Source organism: Pygoscelis adeliae, unplaced genomic scaffold (assembly GCF_000699105.1).
Source record: "Pygoscelis adeliae isolate BGI_AS28 unplaced genomic scaffold, ASM69910v1 Scaffold1340, whole genome shotgun sequence".
Taxonomy (NCBI): domain Eukaryota; kingdom Metazoa; phylum Chordata; class Aves; order Sphenisciformes; family Spheniscidae; genus Pygoscelis; species Pygoscelis adeliae.
Window position 1 is genome coordinate 1,530 of NW_008823909.1, and position 19,491 is coordinate 21,020.

A 19,491-nucleotide genomic window follows, 5' to 3' on the forward strand; every position below is an offset into this window, starting at 1 on the left:
CGTGTCTCTCCAGGGAAAAGCAGAGGGGACCTTGGGGGCCAGCATTTATTTGCGTGATATTAGGTTGGATTTGGGGAGAGAGGGGGAAGGGAAGAATAAACCAACAGCAAATAATATTAAAAGCAGGCTTTTGGCTTGCAGTCTTGAATTGTTATACAATTGTTATTTGAAAGACTTCACTTTGCGGGAAGGCACCTCCAGATCATGAAGCTGATTGGAAAGTTTTCTTTATTGTAAATTTAGCCTGTGCCTCTGAAAGGAAGTTTGGTCACGTCCCTCCCCGGCATGTGGGTTTTTTCTGAGGAGTGGTGTTCTTTCTTTTCACTTTCTTGTGAGACACTCGAGTTCCTCCAGTGCTCAAGGAGCAGCCGGCTGTGCCTTGGGAACGTCTGTGTGTGCAGGAGCTTCGTAGCCTTATTTGGGAAGCCGCTTCCCGGGCATGGGTCAGCACTCCGCTGGCACTCGCACCCTTCCCCTGTTGAGCAACACCAATCTCCTTCTAAGAAACTGCACTCGGTTAGCCAATCCGTCCATGAAATGTAGAGCCCAGGCTTTGTAAGAACGCTCCACAAAGCCCAACGGAGGCCATGGTGGTCTCTCTGGAATGTGAGTCTAACTTTGCTGGAGGGTAGAGGTGCTGGGAGCCTCCGGGTGAGGTTTGGTGCAAGCTCTGAGGAGGCTTTGGCAGGCGCCTGGCCCATCACTGAGTCTTCTCCAAGCGCAGCTGGAGCCGGTCAAGTTTTCGGGGAGATACACAAAGTACCTGTTCATCCTGATAGCCGAATGTTCCCACCAGCTAAATAGGTTGTCTCAGATGCATAATGCTGGGTTTGGGTTACAGTCTGGCTGAATGCAGCTTTCGCGGCTAAGGATCGAGCTGCTAATTTTGAAATACAATGCTATAATATTTCTGCAGAGTCTCATAATAAGGAGATGTGATTTATAATAGCCCTGCTCATCCCACAGTTCCCGTAAGTACACGGCATTGCCCAGATCTCTACAGTTGGGGCATTTTCCTTCAGGCTGACGAGGGCTGCAGGGCGGCACCGCGCAGCAGTGGTCCCACAGCTTCAAGGTGAGCAACCTGGAGATACGTGGCAGGGGAAGGTTGGCGCAGCCCACCGTGTTTCTGGGTCAGAACAAACTGCTGTTCCCGCAAAAGTTCAGGATGTGAAAGGAGGAAAAAAAGTCGGGGGAGTTGCAGCCCAGTCAACCTACCTTTATTTCCTGGGAGAATACTGAAACAAATACACCACTCGTAAGCACCTAGAAGAAAACAAGCAACGTGTATTTGCTGAGTATGAGCCGTGCCCAGCTAATCTGACTTCCCTCTCAGGTGGGTTAGCACTCTAGGGGATGAGGAGAAGCGGCAGATGTTGTACACCTTCGCTTTACTAAGGCTTGTTACACTCTTTTATCATTTCTCAGAAGTCAGCTTGAGAAATACCGTCCCGCTCAGTTTCTCAGACTTTAGTACGGCGCCCTTTGGGGCTCCTTGATCTCGTTCAAAGTAGAAGAAGAGCTAGCAGTTAATTCCAGTTTTGTGTAAACATTTCCTGCCGCACCCCAGCAGTCAGGGGCGGTTAACCCTCCCAGAGCTGCTCTGAGCTCTCTCATCCTGTTACGGCAACCTTCTTATTCCTGCAAGAGGAACTGGTCATGATTTTGAGCCAATGTGACTGTGCTGTTCTATGGTACTTCTCTAAGTTTTGAAAGCCTGAAATAAAGGCTTCTTGAGGCTCTGCAAGCCCTTCCTGCAAGAGGCCTACAGTCCACAGTGTGAGGAGGAACTGGTTTCTCAGATACTATAAAATTAATATGAAACTGCCTGGAAAACCATTGCCAGGGAACTTGACAGTGGCTCACTGTTCAGCTGAAAGGATTTATCAAGCAAGTTCCTTGTTTTGGCTTGGATAATGAAATCGAGAATGTGCTTATTGAATTTGCAGACAGTATTGAGCTGGGAATGGATTCGCGAGCTTTGAAGAGCTGGATTAGAACCAAAATGAACTCAACAGGTTGACCGAATGGTCTGAAAGAAGCACGATGCGGTTCAATAGGGAGAAATGCAGAGAACTACACTTAGGCGAGAACAGTCGATTGCATGAAAATGGAATGGGAGGAGAAGGTCCAGGCCGTGTCCTGCAGAGAGGCATGGTGAGCAGCAAGAGGCATCTGAGACCTAACGCTCGTGGTGGGGCTGATGGCATCGGGGTTGTCCCTCCACTTCCAGCTACAGGCCTATGTGACGCTGGCTAGCTGCGATCCCAGTTCTTCAGCCTCAAAAGCAATACGAGTTTGTGGGAAGGAGTAGGCAGCTGCAGCTGGGCTTCACGTGAGGCTTTGCCCTTGTCTGCATTCGTGCCTTTGGAGCCGGAGTTCAAAACTGTTCCCCGGGGTTGAGATCGAGGTATTCTACCTCTCGCACCAGGCAAACCGTGCAGAAAACTGACGGTGGCACTGCTTGTCGTCTGCCAGGTTTAACTGAGTACTCCTGCAAAGTTAGGTTCTTCGTTTTGGCTAGCCAAAAATCTTTCCCTGCGGTCGGTTTCATGCTGCTTGTGATGCTCGGTGGTTGCTGTCCAGAGTGCGGCATCGCAGCTTGTCTCAAGTTTGTAGCACGAGATTGCCGGTGCTCAATACAGCTATTCACCTCCTGCACAAAAGGCAACTGATGCAGCTCCTCTGTGATGTTTCCTTCTCGGAGGTAGTTCTTCAGCTTTTTGCAGGTGGTGGGGCTCAAGGTTCCCCTTGTTAGGTGCTTGTTAAATCTCCAAGACTTGCAAATTACTCTTCAGAAAGGAGAAGGAGGTAGACAGAAAAGCCTCGGGGCTTTCCTTTTGGTTGCCAAGAGGAATGCTGGGGCAGTATCTCTGTAGTTTTGTTGTGTAACTTCATTGTGGTTTGTCTTCTCTGGGTTTCTGTTTACAAGATGAGTTAAACTAAACGTGTGTTTTTTAAACTCACTCTGTAGCATTGTAGCATAAACTCATAGCTTAAAATGAGTCATTTTGATATAGATGACATCCAAAACAAGCTAGCCAGCATAATCTGCTTTCATCAGCTGTAGTGACCGTCAAAGCATTTTATGGATTCAACTCAGAACCCTGCATCTTTTAAAATTAATTTTTGTTAACCTTGTGCCGTTTCTGCATGTGGACAAAGCCTAATTTATATGCACAGTAGGGCCTAAGAATCCAGACACTGACTTTAGTCTAGACCCTGCTTTATTATATGAGTTTCTTTCTGTATGCCTTTGCCTTTCCCTCTCCTCTCTATTATGTCTTTTGTCAGTCACTGGTTTGAATTATCAATTTTTTCCTTGTCTTTCTGCACTCGCTTGCTGCACTCTGCACCCCATGACACCTCCCAGCACAGGGCTGTTTTTCTAACAAATCCAGCTTCTGTCCGACTGGACCGAGCTGTTTATTCCCAACTTGGGCGGCGGGTCCTCCTGGAGGAGGAGTCTCCAGCACCAGGTTGCCCTGAACTGAGGCGTGAAGGTGGCAGCTCTTTCTGTGCAGGTGAAGGCAGCGGTGTCTGCTCTGTTCTTGCGTTCAGCCTGCAGCGGTCTCTGGGAAGGAATATAGCTATCGAGTTATCGTAGCAGCCTGTTTACCACGACCTGATTTCTGAATGCTCACCGCTTCCTGCCAGAATACAAGCTCATTGCCTCGAGTTACCTTAGGAGAGCAAACAACAGAGCTTGTTCACAACCTCAAATTGTCCCGGCTTTGATGTTTTGAGCCCCGTGTCCCCGTAACATTTATCTACAAACTCCCAAGTGATTAATCTCATTTCATTAAAAAAAAAACAAAAAACAAAAAACAACAAAAACCAGACAACGTGCGTGTCGGTGGTTCTGGGAATTCTTGCTTGAACATGGGACCCCCTCGTTTGGGAAGAGGCCAAGCTGGATGGTGGCTTCCCGGCTATGAATCCTCCATTTGTAGTGCGCCTGGCCGCCGTACACTGCCCCGGAAGAGGCACGGTGGATGTTTGTGGAAGCGATGGCCAAGCGGCTGTGAGACCCGGGCTGCTAGAACAGTGGGCGCATTATAGCTGGAAAAGGCAATTTCTCTGCCAAATCTCCTTGTGCAAGAGGGTTTATTCTTTAGCCTTGCAAAGATTTCGCTTTGTTGGTTCCTTTTTCGCTTGCTCTCTGAGACTTGGGAAAGAGGCTGCGGGACTGCAAAGGGAAATGAGCGTTGGGCTCATCTGACTTGCGTTACCAGGACGGAGCTCTGCTGCGCTCAGACGTCCAGCTTGCATGAAAGCAACCAGCTGGCATCCTGCTTCTGTTTAATGTGTTAGTTTTCCCTGATTTTTCATATGCTTTGAACGTTTTTTTTGACATATAACCTAGCTTAGTAAACTGTGCTGTGCAGCAACGTTGTGTAGCGCTGGGAAGCAAGCATGGGGCTCGCTTTGGGTGTCACACTAAATAAGGTATTTCCTTGCATTGCCTGCAGAATAGAAGAAACATCTGTGTGGAGAGGCACGTTCTTGTAACAACAGTGTGTTTAGGGTGCGGAGTTTTCTCAGAACATTATTATGAAACGATTACCAGAGGTTCAGCAAAGACCCTGTGAAATAAAGTACCTTTCCACGTGGAGCTGCTTTTCCTGACTGCCAGGAACACCTCCCTTCCTGTTCTTGGAAAACAAGGGCCTGGCTAAAAGGCTGAGCTAACCGGGCTGACGTCCTCCAAGAAATGTTAAAAGGCGTTGCGGTTGTTATCCTGCGGGATATTGTACCATCAGGTTCTGTAACTCCTTGCCTGGCTGAAATAGCCTTCCAGCTACAGGAAGAAGGTATCCAGAGGCTGTCTCGGATGTGACGGGAGAATATTCCTCCAGGCTGTGGAGCACAGGAGACCCGAAAAAGTGTGTAAATCCGTCTCCCATTTGTGTTTACTTCCTACTGAAATCGGAGGGTGAAGGATTGTAGATGGGGCCGATGTGTCGGTGTATCAACCATTGCATGGAAGCCAGTGAAGCAGGCGGTATCCTTAGCTGATAGCGGAAGATGGCCAAACACTTGAGGATGGGGAGGAGGATGGGGAGGAGGAGGAGGCGCAGCTGGAGGACAGAGTCCCCTCCTGCGGTCCAGAGGGCCCTGCCGGCACGCTGGCCTGGATGTGTGCTGCCTTTGCTTCTTCATTTTGACCTATCGCGGCAAACTTAATAATCGTCGTCTCCCTTGAAAGGGCTGTCTTTCTGTGGCTGCCGTCTGCTGGCTTCCCAGTTCTCCCTTTCCCCTCCCACAACGCGAAGCTCCCACAGCGCTGCGGCCGCGCTGTTTTCCCTGCGTGCCTGCTCTTCCTCTGCGCTGGCTCCGTCTTGCCTGCGTAGATACGTCCCGCAGGGCTGAAACCGTCTCTTGCTCTGTTGGTACAGCGCTTGCCTTGCTGAGGCCCTCGGGCGCTGCTGTAATAAGTGTGATTACGGATAACAGACTAGGGAGGGACCGCTGGCTTGATCTGCCTGAGAGACGGCAGCTCGCAGCTCTGGTCCGAGCCGGGGAGCTGCAGAGCTCCTCCCTTGCCAGGCATGAAACCTAGGGCTGGTCGCTGGCAGGGTGCTCTCTTGGAAGGTAGCGGGCGTCTTACGCCTTGAATCAAAGACGTGAAAATCCAGACAGCGTCTTCTGGCTTCACTGGGGTCAAATCTTAAACGTGTCAGGGGAGTTCTAGAGGCTGCCCGAACTCTGGGCGCGGGCAGCTCTGTGATGGACCGTGAAGGCCTCAGGAACCACAGTACTTGCATGAGCCAGAACTAGGAGATGTTTTTGGGGAGCTCAAGGGTTCTCCCCTCCTCCAACGCTGACCTGCTAGCTTTTTGATGGGTTTAAGGGTGGGTGAAGGAAAGGAGATGGATTTCTTACATGGCTTTCCATGATGGAGCTGGTGCATCACAGTTAAAGATACTGAAGCATGTGCTTACGATTCTGTTTGCTAAAAATGCTTAAACTGCTTAACAAAACTAAAATAAAACTGTGGTTTGAAATACAGTCGCTTTCTGTGTGTTATTGTTCGTCACACTGAATTATTACAAATACTATTTTCCAATTTTATAAGACAATTCCAAAACAAAGGTTGCCTTTGGAAAATGGCCATGTGAAGCCCATGGTGGGGAGGAGAACGTTGGGTTCCCCAGTGGCCGGCTGTGTTTCGGGCGACCGAAGGGTGTTCCAGGGCTGCTGTGGATCTTGGAAAGAGTTTTCTGCATTCATTATTTATCAGACACTGCAAGCATGCTTGGATTCTTCTGGGTCATGTTGCAGAGCTTGGCTTGGTAGCACCCCTTGCTGTAACGTGGTCGAGCCAAAGTGCTTCCCCTGCTCCGAGGCGCTGGGGGAACCGATGACCCCCAGGATGCCCTTTCCTCAGCACCCAGGGGCTGGGCAGGCTTGTTATGAAGTTGTTCTGCTCGTGACTCAGTCTGGGTGCAGGTTTTTCCCCGGCTGAGAGCAACGCGCGTGTGTGTAATGCCTACATCTCTGTGCTTTCTGCTGTGCTGCAGGTGGCTGTTGTGGCTCTGATGTAAAGCAGTATGTATACGGAGGCTGGGCCTGGGCTTGGTGGTGCATTACTGACACCCAAAGGTAAGGAGACCCCCGTTATTTGTGGTTTTGGAGTATGAGTTAGGCAAAGCCATCCCAGTGGGGCTGTCAGCAGTATCTTTAGGAACACGGGACCGGGCACTGCGTGTGAAATCATGGATGAGCGTCGGCCCAGCCCGCTGCCTTTGGCTGTGACCAGCTCCCGGCCCTTCGAAGGAAGGCTGCCTTGCCTACAGCGCTGCAAGTAGCTGGAAGGAACGGCGTGTGCCCTGTGTCATGCCTTGAAGCGTGGGGAATGTAGGGCCCCTCACAACCGCGCAGCTTCTGGCCGTCCTCTGCTTTGAGTGATGGGGCTGAGGTTGTCCAGGGCCCTGCAGGAGATAACCCTGTCGTTTCAGGCTTACCTGGCAGTAAATGATGATTGATGATGTGCAAAATAAAATCACGGGATGGGGGAGTTCTGTGCTGACTAATTTTGTGAGGACAGCTGGGTATCACAGTGCAGAAGACAAAAAAGAAAAGAAATCCCATGCTTTCAGCTGAAGTACTTTTCAAATGGCCTCTCTGTCCACACCTCTCCTCAAACCCAAGGCAGCAAGGCAGTCAGATTGCTTTTTTTTTTCCTTTTTCGTTGTTTTTGAGTTACCTAAAACCCACCAAGCTGAGGGGGCCGTAGCCTGGCTGGTCAGTGTGTTTCTTCCTGTGCAGGGGAAGGCAAGAGCCCTGCTCTCCTCTGCTGCCTTTGCAGCACTCCACAGCTACGAGGCTCTCGCAGAGGTGCTGGGCAGCGGGGCCACCGGGCTGGCTCATCCATGAGTTCACAAGAGGAGCTGAGTTCTGCCCAGTATGGCCCAAACCCTCACGCGGTAACAAACACGTTTATGGCATGCAGCGGGCCAGTGCCCCCTCCTGCTCCTCAAGTCTCTTTTTCTAAAGATGTGCTGACTGCTGTCACCTTGGGAGCAGACTGCGTTCCTATTCAAAACCACGGGATTTCCTTTCTCTCCTTTTCCTCAGTCGTGGATTTTGCTTGCTGCTTCTTACCGCGCTGGTCTCTGAACTAACATGCTGTGATAGTGCTGCTGTCCTGCTAACGTAGCTCTTCGTCTTTAGGATCTGTGGGAATGTTATTCTCTCCTAATACCTCCCTCATGCTCACCAATGCAGGTTTCCTCCGCCTGTGTAAAAAATAATAGGGAAAAAGGATAAAGACGTGACTTTTGGGTTTTTGCACTGAGTGACGGCCAGAGGTTGTAGTTAACCCTTACCGCCTGATCTTGCCACCTCTTTTCCCTGTTCATGTGTTGCCACCAGCAGACAAAGTGAGCATGTTGCTGCCCTCGCTCTGCAGATGATACACTACCGTAGCTGCTGTTCACCGGGGGGGGGGTGTCAGGCAGCTTGCCTTGTTCGAAGGGGTCCTGGCTGCTGCTGGCAACTGACTCACGACACCTCTCAGGTCCTCTCTCAGGTGGCTGGTACTCGGGATTGCTACGAGAGCCTACCATAGTGCTCCGGCTGCATGAAGAGGTCTCAGCTAACTCCTGCTGCTTTAGCCGGGGCTTTCCAGCGATGCTCGTACGAGGTGGGAGGGGAAGGAAAGGCCCGGCTTGTGGGCGTAGTGCTTAAAGAACTGCATTTGATCCAGACAAGCTTCATTCCCCAACTTTTGTGAGGCGTCTCATTGGGAGAACTGCTGATTTGAACAAGTGGTTTCTGCTCCTCCTCTTGTGTGAGAAGCCCGGAGAACAGCGCAGGACCTTGACCTGCCGTGTGCAGGAGATAACAGATGTATTCGGGAGGCTGACTTATTAAGTTAAGCAAAGGCTGAGTCCAGGGCCAAGAGCTGCTTGCCAGGAATGAGCTGTCATATGATAGAAGTCTGTGCACTATTTAGCAAACGGGGCTCTTGACAGGAATGCTAGCACCCAAACAAATCTTTTGCTTTAAAATCTATACCCCCGGTTCATGCCATGCGATATGGGGCTTAATTCTCCTTTTGAAAACAGGGCCTTTCCCAAATACCATAAGTGGTGCCACAGATGGAGCCTGCTGCATTAACATGAAGAGTGAGGCAGATTTCCTCCTCTGAAATTAGGACATCTTTTCTGGAACTGCCAGTGCTGAAAGCAAGAGAGACAGCAGCAATTGTGTGGCTGTCAGCAGCATCCCGCCAGGTAGCACTAACCTGGGAACAAAAGGAACAGTTAGAGCTGGCAGGGTGCTGGGCTCTTATCCTGCTGCAACCTTGAGGACTGGAGGAAAAAAAAAAAAAAGAAAAAGAAAAATCCTGTCCCTGTTTAAGGGTCAGAAATAAAAGCAGTGAGAGAGGCAGCGCGGTCTTACATGCCTCTGGGGGAACCAAATGGTATTATTCAGCTTCTCAGGACAGCACTTGGAAGCACCTTCTCTCATCAGTGCCTTAGCCAAGGGTGGGTAGCCAAGTCCCTGGCATTTTCATTTTTCTGGCCCCTCTTAAACGTTGGCATAGAAGCATCTACATTATTACAAAAAGGAATTTTCTGTGTGTGAAGATTACTCCAACAGAGAATTCCAGCTGACTGCAGGATGGCGGCCCAGGTGGGACACACGGTTCAGTTTCATCTGCGGTGACTTATGGGATGTAGGGTGGAGACGAGCCCCCAGCCTGTTTAGCCTCATTAAAAGGAGCAGCTGGATGCTGTAAACTCCCTGCCCTGACGGGGGAAGCTGGTCTGGCCCAGCGTTACGGAGCCCTGGGAGCGGGCAGTGGGAGAAAGGCAAACTGAACAGGGAAAAGCCGAAACCTGAAAGTCTCGTCTGTCCTTTGCAATGAGTGTCTTACTCTCTGATAACTGCTTTGTATATTTGCTGTCCTACCCTTATTCCTCGCTGCTCAGACTGTCTTTGGAGGTTATGACCATCCTCTGTCGCTGTGAGAATATTGAGACGTCGGAGGGGGTCCCACTGTACGTAACAGGGGTTGCACAGGTAATAATCCACCAGCTTCCTAACATTGTGTCTAACTGTTTATCCCTCTGTTTTGAGCAGCAGCAACAGCAGCAGCAGCAGGATAACATAAAACCTAATAGTTTTGTAATGGGACAGTTGAAATCTCAATACCTTCCTCTCCTTCCCCTTCTCCGGCACTTGCCCTGGGGCGCACTCCACAGTTTATAGGTAATGCAGACAGATGCATACTTGGCAAATTCCAAATTCAGCATCTCTGTACTGGCTCCTTCTGATAACGCTGCAGATGTTTGCTCCAGCTGTAACCCTTTCCTCGATGGCACTGTTTCCACTGTGTGCTTGGTGGAGAGCAAAAGGGCACCTGCTTTTGTGTTGGAGCCACAAGCAGGCCAGATTGGGTTCTGTACAGGATTTGGGGCAGGTGGGAAGGCAGGTTTTGTGCCATTGCAAAAGGAAGCCTGTACGTGTGTGGGGAAATTGCAATTTGGCTCTGCATTTTTGGATATGGGTTTCTACTCAGCCCTTCTTCCTCCACATGGAGACAGTGCCCATTTTGGATGTTGTCATGTTTGAAAGTACAGCATAGAGACCTTGGATGAGTTTCAACATACAGGACTAACGTTTGCACTGTGAGCGGTTATGGACCGGTGTGACAGTAATTACCAAACATCCCTGTGACTTGCCAGCTAAGAAGCAGCACAGTATTGAAATTAAATTCAAAGTATAGATTAGGTCTTCGGAAGGCTAAAATCCTGCACTAGTTGATTAAAGCTGTGAACGCATATGGCAAAAAATGCCTTTGCGTGTCCTGGACAGCGGGATCTGTTTTATCAGCTCTTGGCTTGCGTGCCAGTTTAATTAGGACAGTGGCCAAGGCAGGCATGAACTTGCAGAGATACGTTTCGGCACCTCCAGCCAATCCTGGAGCGACTGGGCGTGCACGCAGCAGCCCAGCGCAGCCCCTTCATGGTTCAGATGTTTGACCTAATGTTCACTGACACAAGTTCTCTGCCCTGTGGCTCCCTGTCCTGACTCCCAACGCCTTCCCGGCTTGTTATGGCTGACATGAGAGCCAGGCTTTGCTTCCTGAAGCAGAACCTGCCACACCCACGCACGTCTCTTGTTTTACCAAATCATGGCCTGCAGATTGCCGGGTCTGACCGAAGTACCTTGGGTGACTGAGGAAGCTCTGGAGCTGCAGGATCTGTTCCTGGGTGCCTGGATACTATACAGGCATGGCCCTAAAGAGCTGGAGACTCACTTCTGTCTGCCTTTGGGTCACGGGAGACAGGAAAAATAGAGGAAGAGGTGAACCAGATCAGGGGGTAGGTCTGTGTTAATGCTAACCCGGCGAGGGCAAAGGCAGGGCTGCTTCTTGCAGCATCAGCGCCAGGTTTTGCCAAGCACCAGGGCTCCTGCGAGGGTGGCGGTGCGGGGCGGGCGGGAGCGTCCCGGGTCCATGCTGTGCTTTTAAACCAGTGACACCAGCCAGCGAGAGCACGCGTTGCCCCGGCGTTGGGCAGCGTGGCACAGGGAGCCTCTGACAGAGGGCCCTTTGGGGTCCCAAAGCTGCTAGCTTCTGGCCACCTCGCTAGCCCAGCAGAAGGCAAGGGGTCACGGTACCGTTTCCAGTCTGGCTCCCAGCCTTTCTCTGCTGATAAATTGCCTTTAAGTGTTATCTGAAAATCTATTTCTTGGCCAAAGTGACTTGTCTGTCTCCAGTCACAGATGCAGTCCCTTGGCTGCATACTGCGCCTGTCTTACATTACCTGTGATGAGTGCGGCAGGTAGCCCAGGGCAGGAGATGCAAGGGGAAGAGCTGAGTGTGTGTTACCTGGAAACGTGCAAATATTTTACGTTTTTTGGCAGGATTTCCCTAGAGATAATGACGTTACAGCCCAGGTGTGAGGACGTAGAGACGGCGGAGGGGGTAGCTTTAACTGTCACAGGTGTGGCACAGGTACAGTAACTCCAAAACATCATTTCAGGAATGCATGTCTCTAACTTACATCTGGTTTTCCCCCTTAAGAGGTTGCTGTTGTCCAGGAACAGAAGCCAACTGCTCTGAAACAAATTTTTGTACAAAACCATGCTGTCCTCATTGGTTCAAACACGCTACAGCATGTCCCGTGTTGTGAAGGGGGTTGTGACCTCTCCTCCTCTCCCCAAAATCATTCCTCTTTTTCTGGTATCTCATGTGTCCACATGGCAAATGAGGTGTGTGGGGGTGACTTGATCTGTTTGTGAAACGCTGATGTACCGTGGAGCCCTTGGAGCTGTGTGTGACCCTGCAGGACTGAGCCATTCACTCCTGAATGGTATCGACCATTATGTTGCTTTGGATTATTATTATTAGCACGTGGATCTTGTAATTCTTCACGGTGAGTTAAAGCTTAAAGAAAAAACTTGGTCCCTCCAGGCACTAAAATTTGTGTATAAAATTTCTGGCTTGAATTGAATTTTGATTCTCTCGAGCCCTCTTCATATGTGAAACCCAGCTCTTGCTGCTTGTGATAGCACACTTAAACACCTGCATTTCTTAGACTCTGAGGTCTGCTGCCCTGATACAGTCTGTCTTTGTGACAAGGTCCTGCCTTGGGGAGGATGCTGGGAAGAAAATGTTGTTAGCTTTCAACTGAATTTGACTCCTCGAATAGGCAGCTGGATGCTTTGATTGAAAATTGCTCCTGACAGCTCATTTTGGGTGTATAAAACCAAGATAGCGGTTCTCAGAGTGCGCACAAGGCTGCGGTCACCGTGTGTCCAAGGCACGTCCAGGTCTGTTGTTGCAGGAGAGGTGACTGCCACGTTCCCTGCGGTGAGCAGTGGAGCCTCGGGGAGCTGCCGAGTGACACAGCGATGTGACCAAAATCCCACGTGCGTCAAAAGGCTCCCCCCGGGGAAGAGCGCCGTGGCTGCTGCAGCCCTTTTAAGACCGAGCGCTTGGCAGATTTCACCCAGCGCTTTCCAGAGCGGCGGGTTCCTCCCTAGGTTCATTGGTTTGCTCTGAACTGACGTTGCAGAGGAGCTGCGTGCTGTGTCTGTGCGTAACCGAGGATGTGAATTCAGCCAGGAACGGTTTCTGGATTGTCGCACATGGCAGAAGGGCTGGGCACGACCGTGACTCAACAGCGGATAATCCATCGCCCTGCTGCTGTTGGGGAACGTGGCTACGTGCGAGAGCACCAGCACGGGAGCCAGCATCTTGAGCTCGTCCTGGCACTAATTGGTGTGAACCAGCATCCTTGTTTTCAATTTGTCGGTTCTTTAGATCCATTTAGCTGCTAATATGTCACATAACCACAGTGGTCTTTGCGTGGTTGGCAACATGCATGCACCCGTGTCTCCCCTCACATATTTCATAAATCTGTAGGCTTTTCCTTCTGTATTTGGAAAAGGTGTTTCTGTGAAGCCAGCGTTCCTTTTTGGCCTAGTTTTGGGACATCCTTCCATTGCCTGCAAAATGGTCTAGGCTGGGTGGCGTGTGGTAGCGGGAAGCTGGATCACCAGGTGCCTTGATTTAAAAATGTAGCTCCCAATTCATCTCATTCATGCTATTCTCTCTTCTCAATGTTCATTTTTTTCACTGGCCTTTAATTTTAAAGGTTTAGGGCTGTGAGATGCAAGGAATTACCATGCAGAAAGCAGGCTTGAGGCTGTTGGGGACGCGCATGGCAGAGGTTACCTTAATTTTGCAGAAGTACTTTTGAGGTGAACAGTTTTCTTTTAAGAGCTTGTGCAAAAAAGGAGAAAAGCAAAAAAGTGATTACTAGAGAAACACCTTTTAAAACATTTGCCGTAATAATAGAAGTGCTTAATGTGCATAAGGATGCTGCTCTTTTTTTGAAGAGAGACGTGATGAGTACTCACCAGTAGCCTCCTTCCTGTGTTGGCTGGGTGCTTGGGGTGCGCTGGGATGCTGCTGCCTTAGGCCAAACCGGGCTTCGTATCCTTCCGTACCATTTTTCTGAGCCTCAAGCTAATTGGATTGTCTCTGCTCGCCCCTCGCTGTGATTGCAGCTGGCTGGAGCTGGGCGCAAGCAGTATCGATCCTCCAGATGGGATTGTTTTATAGAGGCTCTCTGATTTCCTGCCAGCTAAACTCTCTCTCTCTGATGTGAATGACATTTGAAGAAGCACCAAGTGTCGCAGTGCGCTGTCTGAAATACTGGAAACAAGCTGAGCGCAAATTGCTCAACTCTGTTTTGTTTTGTGCAACCTTTGCTTTGTAGGTTGACATCCGTATTGAGCGGGTAGCCAGGCTCCTTCGGGCTGTCCGGGGTTTACCGGCGCGGGCAGGCTGCTGGCTGGCTTTATTCACAGAGGCTGAATCGTTCCTTGCTCCTGTTAAGTACCGCAGGGCCTCTCTTAACGAACGTCCCGCTCCGTGCTCTGACTGTCCTCTCCGTAGCTTCCGAAGGGTGGGGACTGTTTAGAGAGGTGGAATTGCTGGCAGATGCGCGCCATAAATGTTGCTGCTGAATCTAATTGGTTTGGGTATTTGCACAAATCTCCCGTTTGCTGTGAGATGAGCCTTGTGCAGGGCCCACGCTCCCGGGTGCAGCTCCATAAGCAGCTCTCCCAACTCCCCCTTGTGTAGAAAGTGCACACTGCTGGCCCGGGGGTGCAGGGACAAGAAACCACTGTGACTTGGCCCCTTAAGGCGCCCAGAGGTCTTGGGGAGAATGCAGAAGAGGATTGCCACGCTTGCCCGAGATTCAGTTTGGCATTTTGACTGGGAGACCCAGCCTGAGAAGCAAAGGTAGGAAATAGGCTCAGCCCAGGCTGGTGTTCCTTCACGTTACTAGGGGTAGGGTTGTGGCAGGGTTGTGGTAGCTGAGTCTTGGTCAGCTCGCCACATCTAACGCTGTCCACCTCTGGTCCCCTTAGAAGGTGGTGGCTGGTCCCAATTGTCCTGCTCTCTGGCAGTGCCGGGGCCGGGTGCTGCTGTTCGGCTCCGGAGGTTAGGCTGCAGGATCGTTTCAGACTCATGGGCCATCAGACCAGGCTTTCTCAAGTCGTATTGCTTTTGCCAGCAATTCGGCCCTGAAAAGCGGTCTTATAGGTGTCAGGATGAGGTCTGTAGGCTCTGAACCCATCAAGAGCGTGCATTGGGACCCTCAGCGGGCCCCTCTGCAGCACCTGAAGCTTTGGAGGCATCCGAGCCAGGACCATGCTGGCATCGCAGGTAGCAGCAGGTCCAGCCAGGGCCCTTGGGGCAGGACGCAGGGTGCCACCAGCATCTCGTGGGACAGGAGGCACTGCCCAGCCCAGATGTCTCCATGAGAGGGTGCTGTGGGACCCGCTCAGTGCCCAGAGGTCCCAGCAGAGCTGTGTGGCTGGTATGGCCCTGCTTCCTTCTCTGGTGCTGCCAGACACAGAGGCGTCCCTGTGCCCAGGCTTTGCCTGAGCCCTCAGACTGGACCTGGCCACCAGGAGCTGTTGGCTTGGTGGGTCGTAGCTCCTCATAGCTGGGTCCTATAGAGCTTCATGAGCACACATGTCCACTGTCTAACGTACCCCATGGGGATTTTTAACCCACTTTGCCTTTAAAAAGCAGCTCCATGACCAGCAGGACCATCTTAAGACCCTGGCTGGTCTGGACCTGGGCATGCTTTCACGTCTGGCTCTGACTGTGGGAGGTGAAAGCAGCGCTGGGGCAGCTCCCCCACCTCTGGGGATCGTTACCAGACTGACTGTGCCGAGCGGGACAACCAAGTCCTGGCCACGGCACACTGGGGTCACCGCGAAGGGTGGCTGGGAGCTCCCAGACACAAGCAGGACAAACCAGCGTGCTACGGCCATCTCGTCTCATCTCTCCTTGCAGGGAACACCAAATGGAGCCCCTGTTCCCAAGCTGCTCCTTGGGCAATTCAGACTCTTCCTTGTTCTCTGCCTTTCTCGTGTCAGAAAAATTATTTCTAGTGAAGAAGGAGGAAGAGAAAGGTAACGAAATGCCTTTTGGCCAGAGGTAGTAATAGTAAGCCCTCTCCTCCTAGGTCTGGTATTGGTGCAGTGGCTGAACTGGTAGTTCAGGGCTCTTTGGTAGAGTTTTCATCAGGTCGGACGGACTTGTAGGGCCAGGTTCTGTCCCCACATCACCCAGTGGCCGCTGCTGTGGGATAGATAGCTGCAGGGAGCACCGCTCCACGCTGAGCTGCAGTCAGTGTTTGGAGAGGTGCCTGCCCCGGACGCTGGCACTGCTGCGCGTGCCTGCAGCAGGGCTCTCCCCAGCAGCAGTGAGCGGGGGCTCGCTGGCTGGTCCGGTGGCCTGGCTCAGTGTGGTGACAGCTCAGCATGGTCCCTCAGAGCATCGGTAGCACGGGGCCTGGCAGCTTGGTGGTGGTACTGCTGCTTCTGCTGCTGCTGCTGCTGTTGGATGCCTGTCCCTCTTCAGACAGGCACCTTCAGTCCCTTTGGTTTTGTCTCCTGTCTCTAGGTGAAGATAATGACTGAGAAGGAGCTCCTGGCTGTGGCCTGTGAGCAGTTCTTGGGGAAGAACGTGCAGGATGTGAAGAACGTGGTCCTTCAGACGCTGGAGGGGCATCTGCGCTCCATCCTAGGTGCTCACGCTCTTGAAGGCATCTTGAGTGGCTTTCTCCCTTCTCTGCTGGCTGGTCCCAGCAGTATTGCTGCCACCGCAGCAGCCACAACGGGTGCCTCCTCTGCTGACTGCAGAGGTGGCATCTTAGATTGTTCCTCCCCTACAGCAGCTCCTGCTGTGTGGCTGGGTGTTGTGATAAATGAGTTTTCAGTGCCTGCAGTAAGAGATGTCTGAGTCCCCACGGGTTACAGGTAGCACGTGTGCGTGGTGGTTGCGCTTGTGAGACTGAGATGTTGGTGCACACTGCAGGGCCTGGGCAGAGGATTATGCCCTTGTGCCCAGATCTGAAGAGATTAGGGGCAACGAGTATGTTGCTGAGCTTAGATTCACACTGTTGTGTGTTACCTGTCCCAAATAAAGTGCTTCGCCCTCCTTCCCTCTGCAGGTACCCTGACAGTGGAGCAGATCTACCAGGACAGGGATCAGTTTGCCAAGCTGGTGCGGGAGGTGGCAGCTCCTGACGTGGGTCGCATGGGTATCGAGATCCTGAGCTTCACCATCAAGGTACACCCAGATGTAGGGCGCTGTGCTATGGGGCAGCCGGCAGCGCTGCAGGACCAGCACAACAGTGTCTGGCCCTGGCTCCTCTGCTGCAGCTGGCTGAAAGGCTCCGGCTAACAGCCTGCCCCAGCCCTCCGGGAGTTTCCATGACAGCTGCCACAGCGTGTCCTGTATCCAGGCAGCTGGGCCAAGAGCACCTGGTAGCTGCCTCTGGAAACGGCTGGTGGAGAGAACTCGCTGATAACTGAGCCTCCAGGGAGTCGGAGGGAAGATGTCGGGGAGAGCTCGCCTCTCCCTGTCACGCCGGTTTCTGGCAGCAGGCTGACATGGCTCATTCTGACCCTGGCCAAGGGAGCAAGATGGAGTCGCTCGTTTGACACGGTTATGACTTCTCTTCCCCTCCCCAGGATGTCTACGATAAAGTGGATTACCTGAGCTCCCTGGGAAAGACTCAGACTGCCGCTGTCCGAAGGGATGCAGACATCGGTGTGGCAGAAGCCGAGCGAGATGCTGGCATTCGGGTGAGTCTGGAGACGTGCTGGCCTTCCCCCAAGCAGCCTGTTTTGCTCTAGCTGCACACCCTGGAGCTCTGCTCTCTGTTTCCTCTCTGCAGGAGGCAGAGTGCAAGAAGGAAATGTTGGATGTCAAGTTCATGGCAGATACCAAAATAGCAGATTCCAGACGGGCTTTTGAATTGCAGAAGGCTGCCTTCAGTGAGGAGGTCAACATTAAGGTGAGAGGTATCTGACAGCCCGATTCTGTTCTCTGGCTGGTTCGTGACGGTGTTGGTAGCCCTGGGACTGTCCGGCTTCCTCCTCCTGCGTGCGTTAGGAGAGCTGGAGGTGGAGAACCCAGGTTTCTATGTCACAGTGTGCGCTCCTTGCAGCAGATTCCTCTCCTGCCCTGTTTGCAACGGTTAAGTGGACTAAGAGGAGAGGAAAGGATGGGGAGGGTCATCCAAGCTGAACCCAGAGCTGGTTTGGCTCAGGTGCTGTGGGAAGAGCGCACAGGGAAGGACAGCAAGTGCAACTCTGGGGATAGGGACATCACCTCTGGGTGGAGGTTTGGTCCAGAGCAGGAGCCACATCTGTTTTCAGGGCCTGCCAAGGGTCCTTCTGTCTGCGCACAGGAGATCATGGCCAAGACCCCTCTTCTCATCTCTCCCGTGTGCAGACTGCGGAGGCCCAGCTGGCCTACGAGCTCCAGAGCGCCCGGGAGCAGCAGAAGATCCGCCAGGAGGAAATTGAAATCGAGGTGGTGCAGCGCAAGAAGCAGATCGACGTCGAAGAGAAAGAGATCATCCGGATGGAGAAGGAGCTGATAGCCACTGTGAAGCGGCCGGCCGAGGCTGAAGCCTACCGTATCCAGCAGATTGCTGAGGGCGAGAAGTGAGTGAGCCCGTGACCCGGTCGGAGAGGGACCAGCCCTGAGCCCGGCTGCACGCTGGGCTGGGGTGAGGTGGGAGCGGAGTGGGCTCTCTGTGGGGCAGGCACGTGGCTGACAGAGGGAGGGAAGCACTGCTGGGTACGCTGCGGGGATCTGGGCTGCTTAGAGGGCTGGGTTTCCCTTTCCAGGGTGAAGCAAGTCCTCATTGCTCAGGCGGAGGCAGAAAAGATCCGCAAGATCGGAGAAGCGGAGGCCTTCGTGATTGAGGCCATCGGGATGGCGGAGGCTGAGAGGATGAAGCTGAAGGCTGAAGCACTCCAGCAGTATGGAGAAGCTGCCCAGCTGGCTCTAGTGCTGGATGCGTTGCCTGAGGTGAGGAGGGAGCAGCTTTCCCCAGCTCCGCACAAGTGGTGAGGAGTTCCCAGGCTGGGCCAGGTCTGGGGGCACAGAGAGGCCCCGCAAGCTTGGCCAGCAGGCTGGTGAGCCGCTCCTTGGCTCTCTGCTCATCCCGCCCTCCTTCCCTGCCTCCCCAGATTGCTGCTAAAGTGGCTGCCCCCCTCTCCAAAGTGGACGAGATCGTTATTCTCAGTGGAGAGAGCAGCAACACAACGTCCGAGGTGAACCGTCTGCTGGCCGAGATCCCCGCCTCCGTGCGTGCCATCACCGGCGTGGATCTCACCAAGGTGAGCCGGGCTCTGCCAGCTGGCAATTCCTGAGGCTCTTAGGGCACAAGGACCTGCCGGAAAACTTTCAGACTCCTGGGGAGCCTCTCCTTCCCCAGCCCTGCCCGGCTGCAGAGTGCAGGCAGCTCCCTGCCTCCCCCTCGTCCAGCCCTAACAGCTTCTCTCTTCCCTTCCTACAGATTCCCCTGATCCAGAAAGCCACCGGGGCGCAGGCATGAGGCTGGCCAACCCAAAGCTAGTGAAGATCACTCCCTGTTATGCACTCAGACATCAACTGCCTTCAACACGTGGGAATTCCTTTTATATCAAAGACAATTGGAGTTTCATTTTTAAGCTCTGGTGCCTTATTTTGTAGGGCCAGAAAGATGCATGTCTAATCAGCTGCTCTTTTTATTACAAAGGGTGGGAGGGGATTTAGTTTGTAATTAACTGTATATTGTATCAGGCCGGGGTTTGGATCCGATCCCGTTACGACTGGCGGCTTGTCTGGTGTTGCAATCCCGGTGCCTTGCTGTTCTCTGTCCTCAGGCGGCCGCCCAGAGCTCGGAGCGGAGGCTCGGCGGGATGCGGAACGTGGAGCGTGGAGCTGTAGGAAGAGAACAGCCAGGACCCACCTCCCCTGGGCTCCCTGCCCTCCCGCAGCGACCCTCCTGGGCACTGCCCAGCCCCTGCCTCTGCCCACAAGCTGTTTTGTGGCTGGCTTTCCCCTCCCGATCCTCTCCCTCACAGGGCCCCCGCAGTGCTAGCAGTCCTGCCGCAGGCTGGGCTTCCCAGAGGTGGCAGTCACCCCCTGGGAGGGTGACA

At 52.6% G+C, this 19,491-nt stretch overlaps 1 protein-coding gene across 2 annotated transcripts; it reads left to right on the forward strand.

Moving 5' to 3' along the window:
- The first annotated feature begins 6,521 nt into the window (after positions 1-6,521).
- FLOT2 (flotillin 2) lies at positions 6,522-19,020 on the forward strand. Of its 2 annotated transcripts, XM_009335104.1 has the most exons (10): positions 6,522-6,606; positions 11,383-11,473; positions 15,953-16,076; positions 16,503-16,621; positions 17,026-17,139; positions 17,232-17,351; positions 17,792-18,006; positions 18,193-18,376; positions 18,538-18,687; positions 18,867-19,020. In XM_009335104.1, exons 2-10 carry the CDS (start codon positions 11,399-11,401, stop codon positions 18,903-18,905), a joined length of 1,140 nt encoding a protein of 379 aa, XP_009333379.1. In that variant the 5' UTR covers positions 6,522-6,606; positions 11,383-11,398; the 3' UTR covers positions 18,906-19,020. The 2 variants fall into 2 exon arrangements, with proteins under 2 accessions (XP_009333379.1, XP_009333387.1); XM_009335112.1 differs by lacking the exons at positions 6,522-6,606; positions 11,383-11,473 and adding an exon at positions 15,383-15,459.
- The last annotated feature ends 471 nt before the right edge of the window (positions 19,021-19,491 follow it).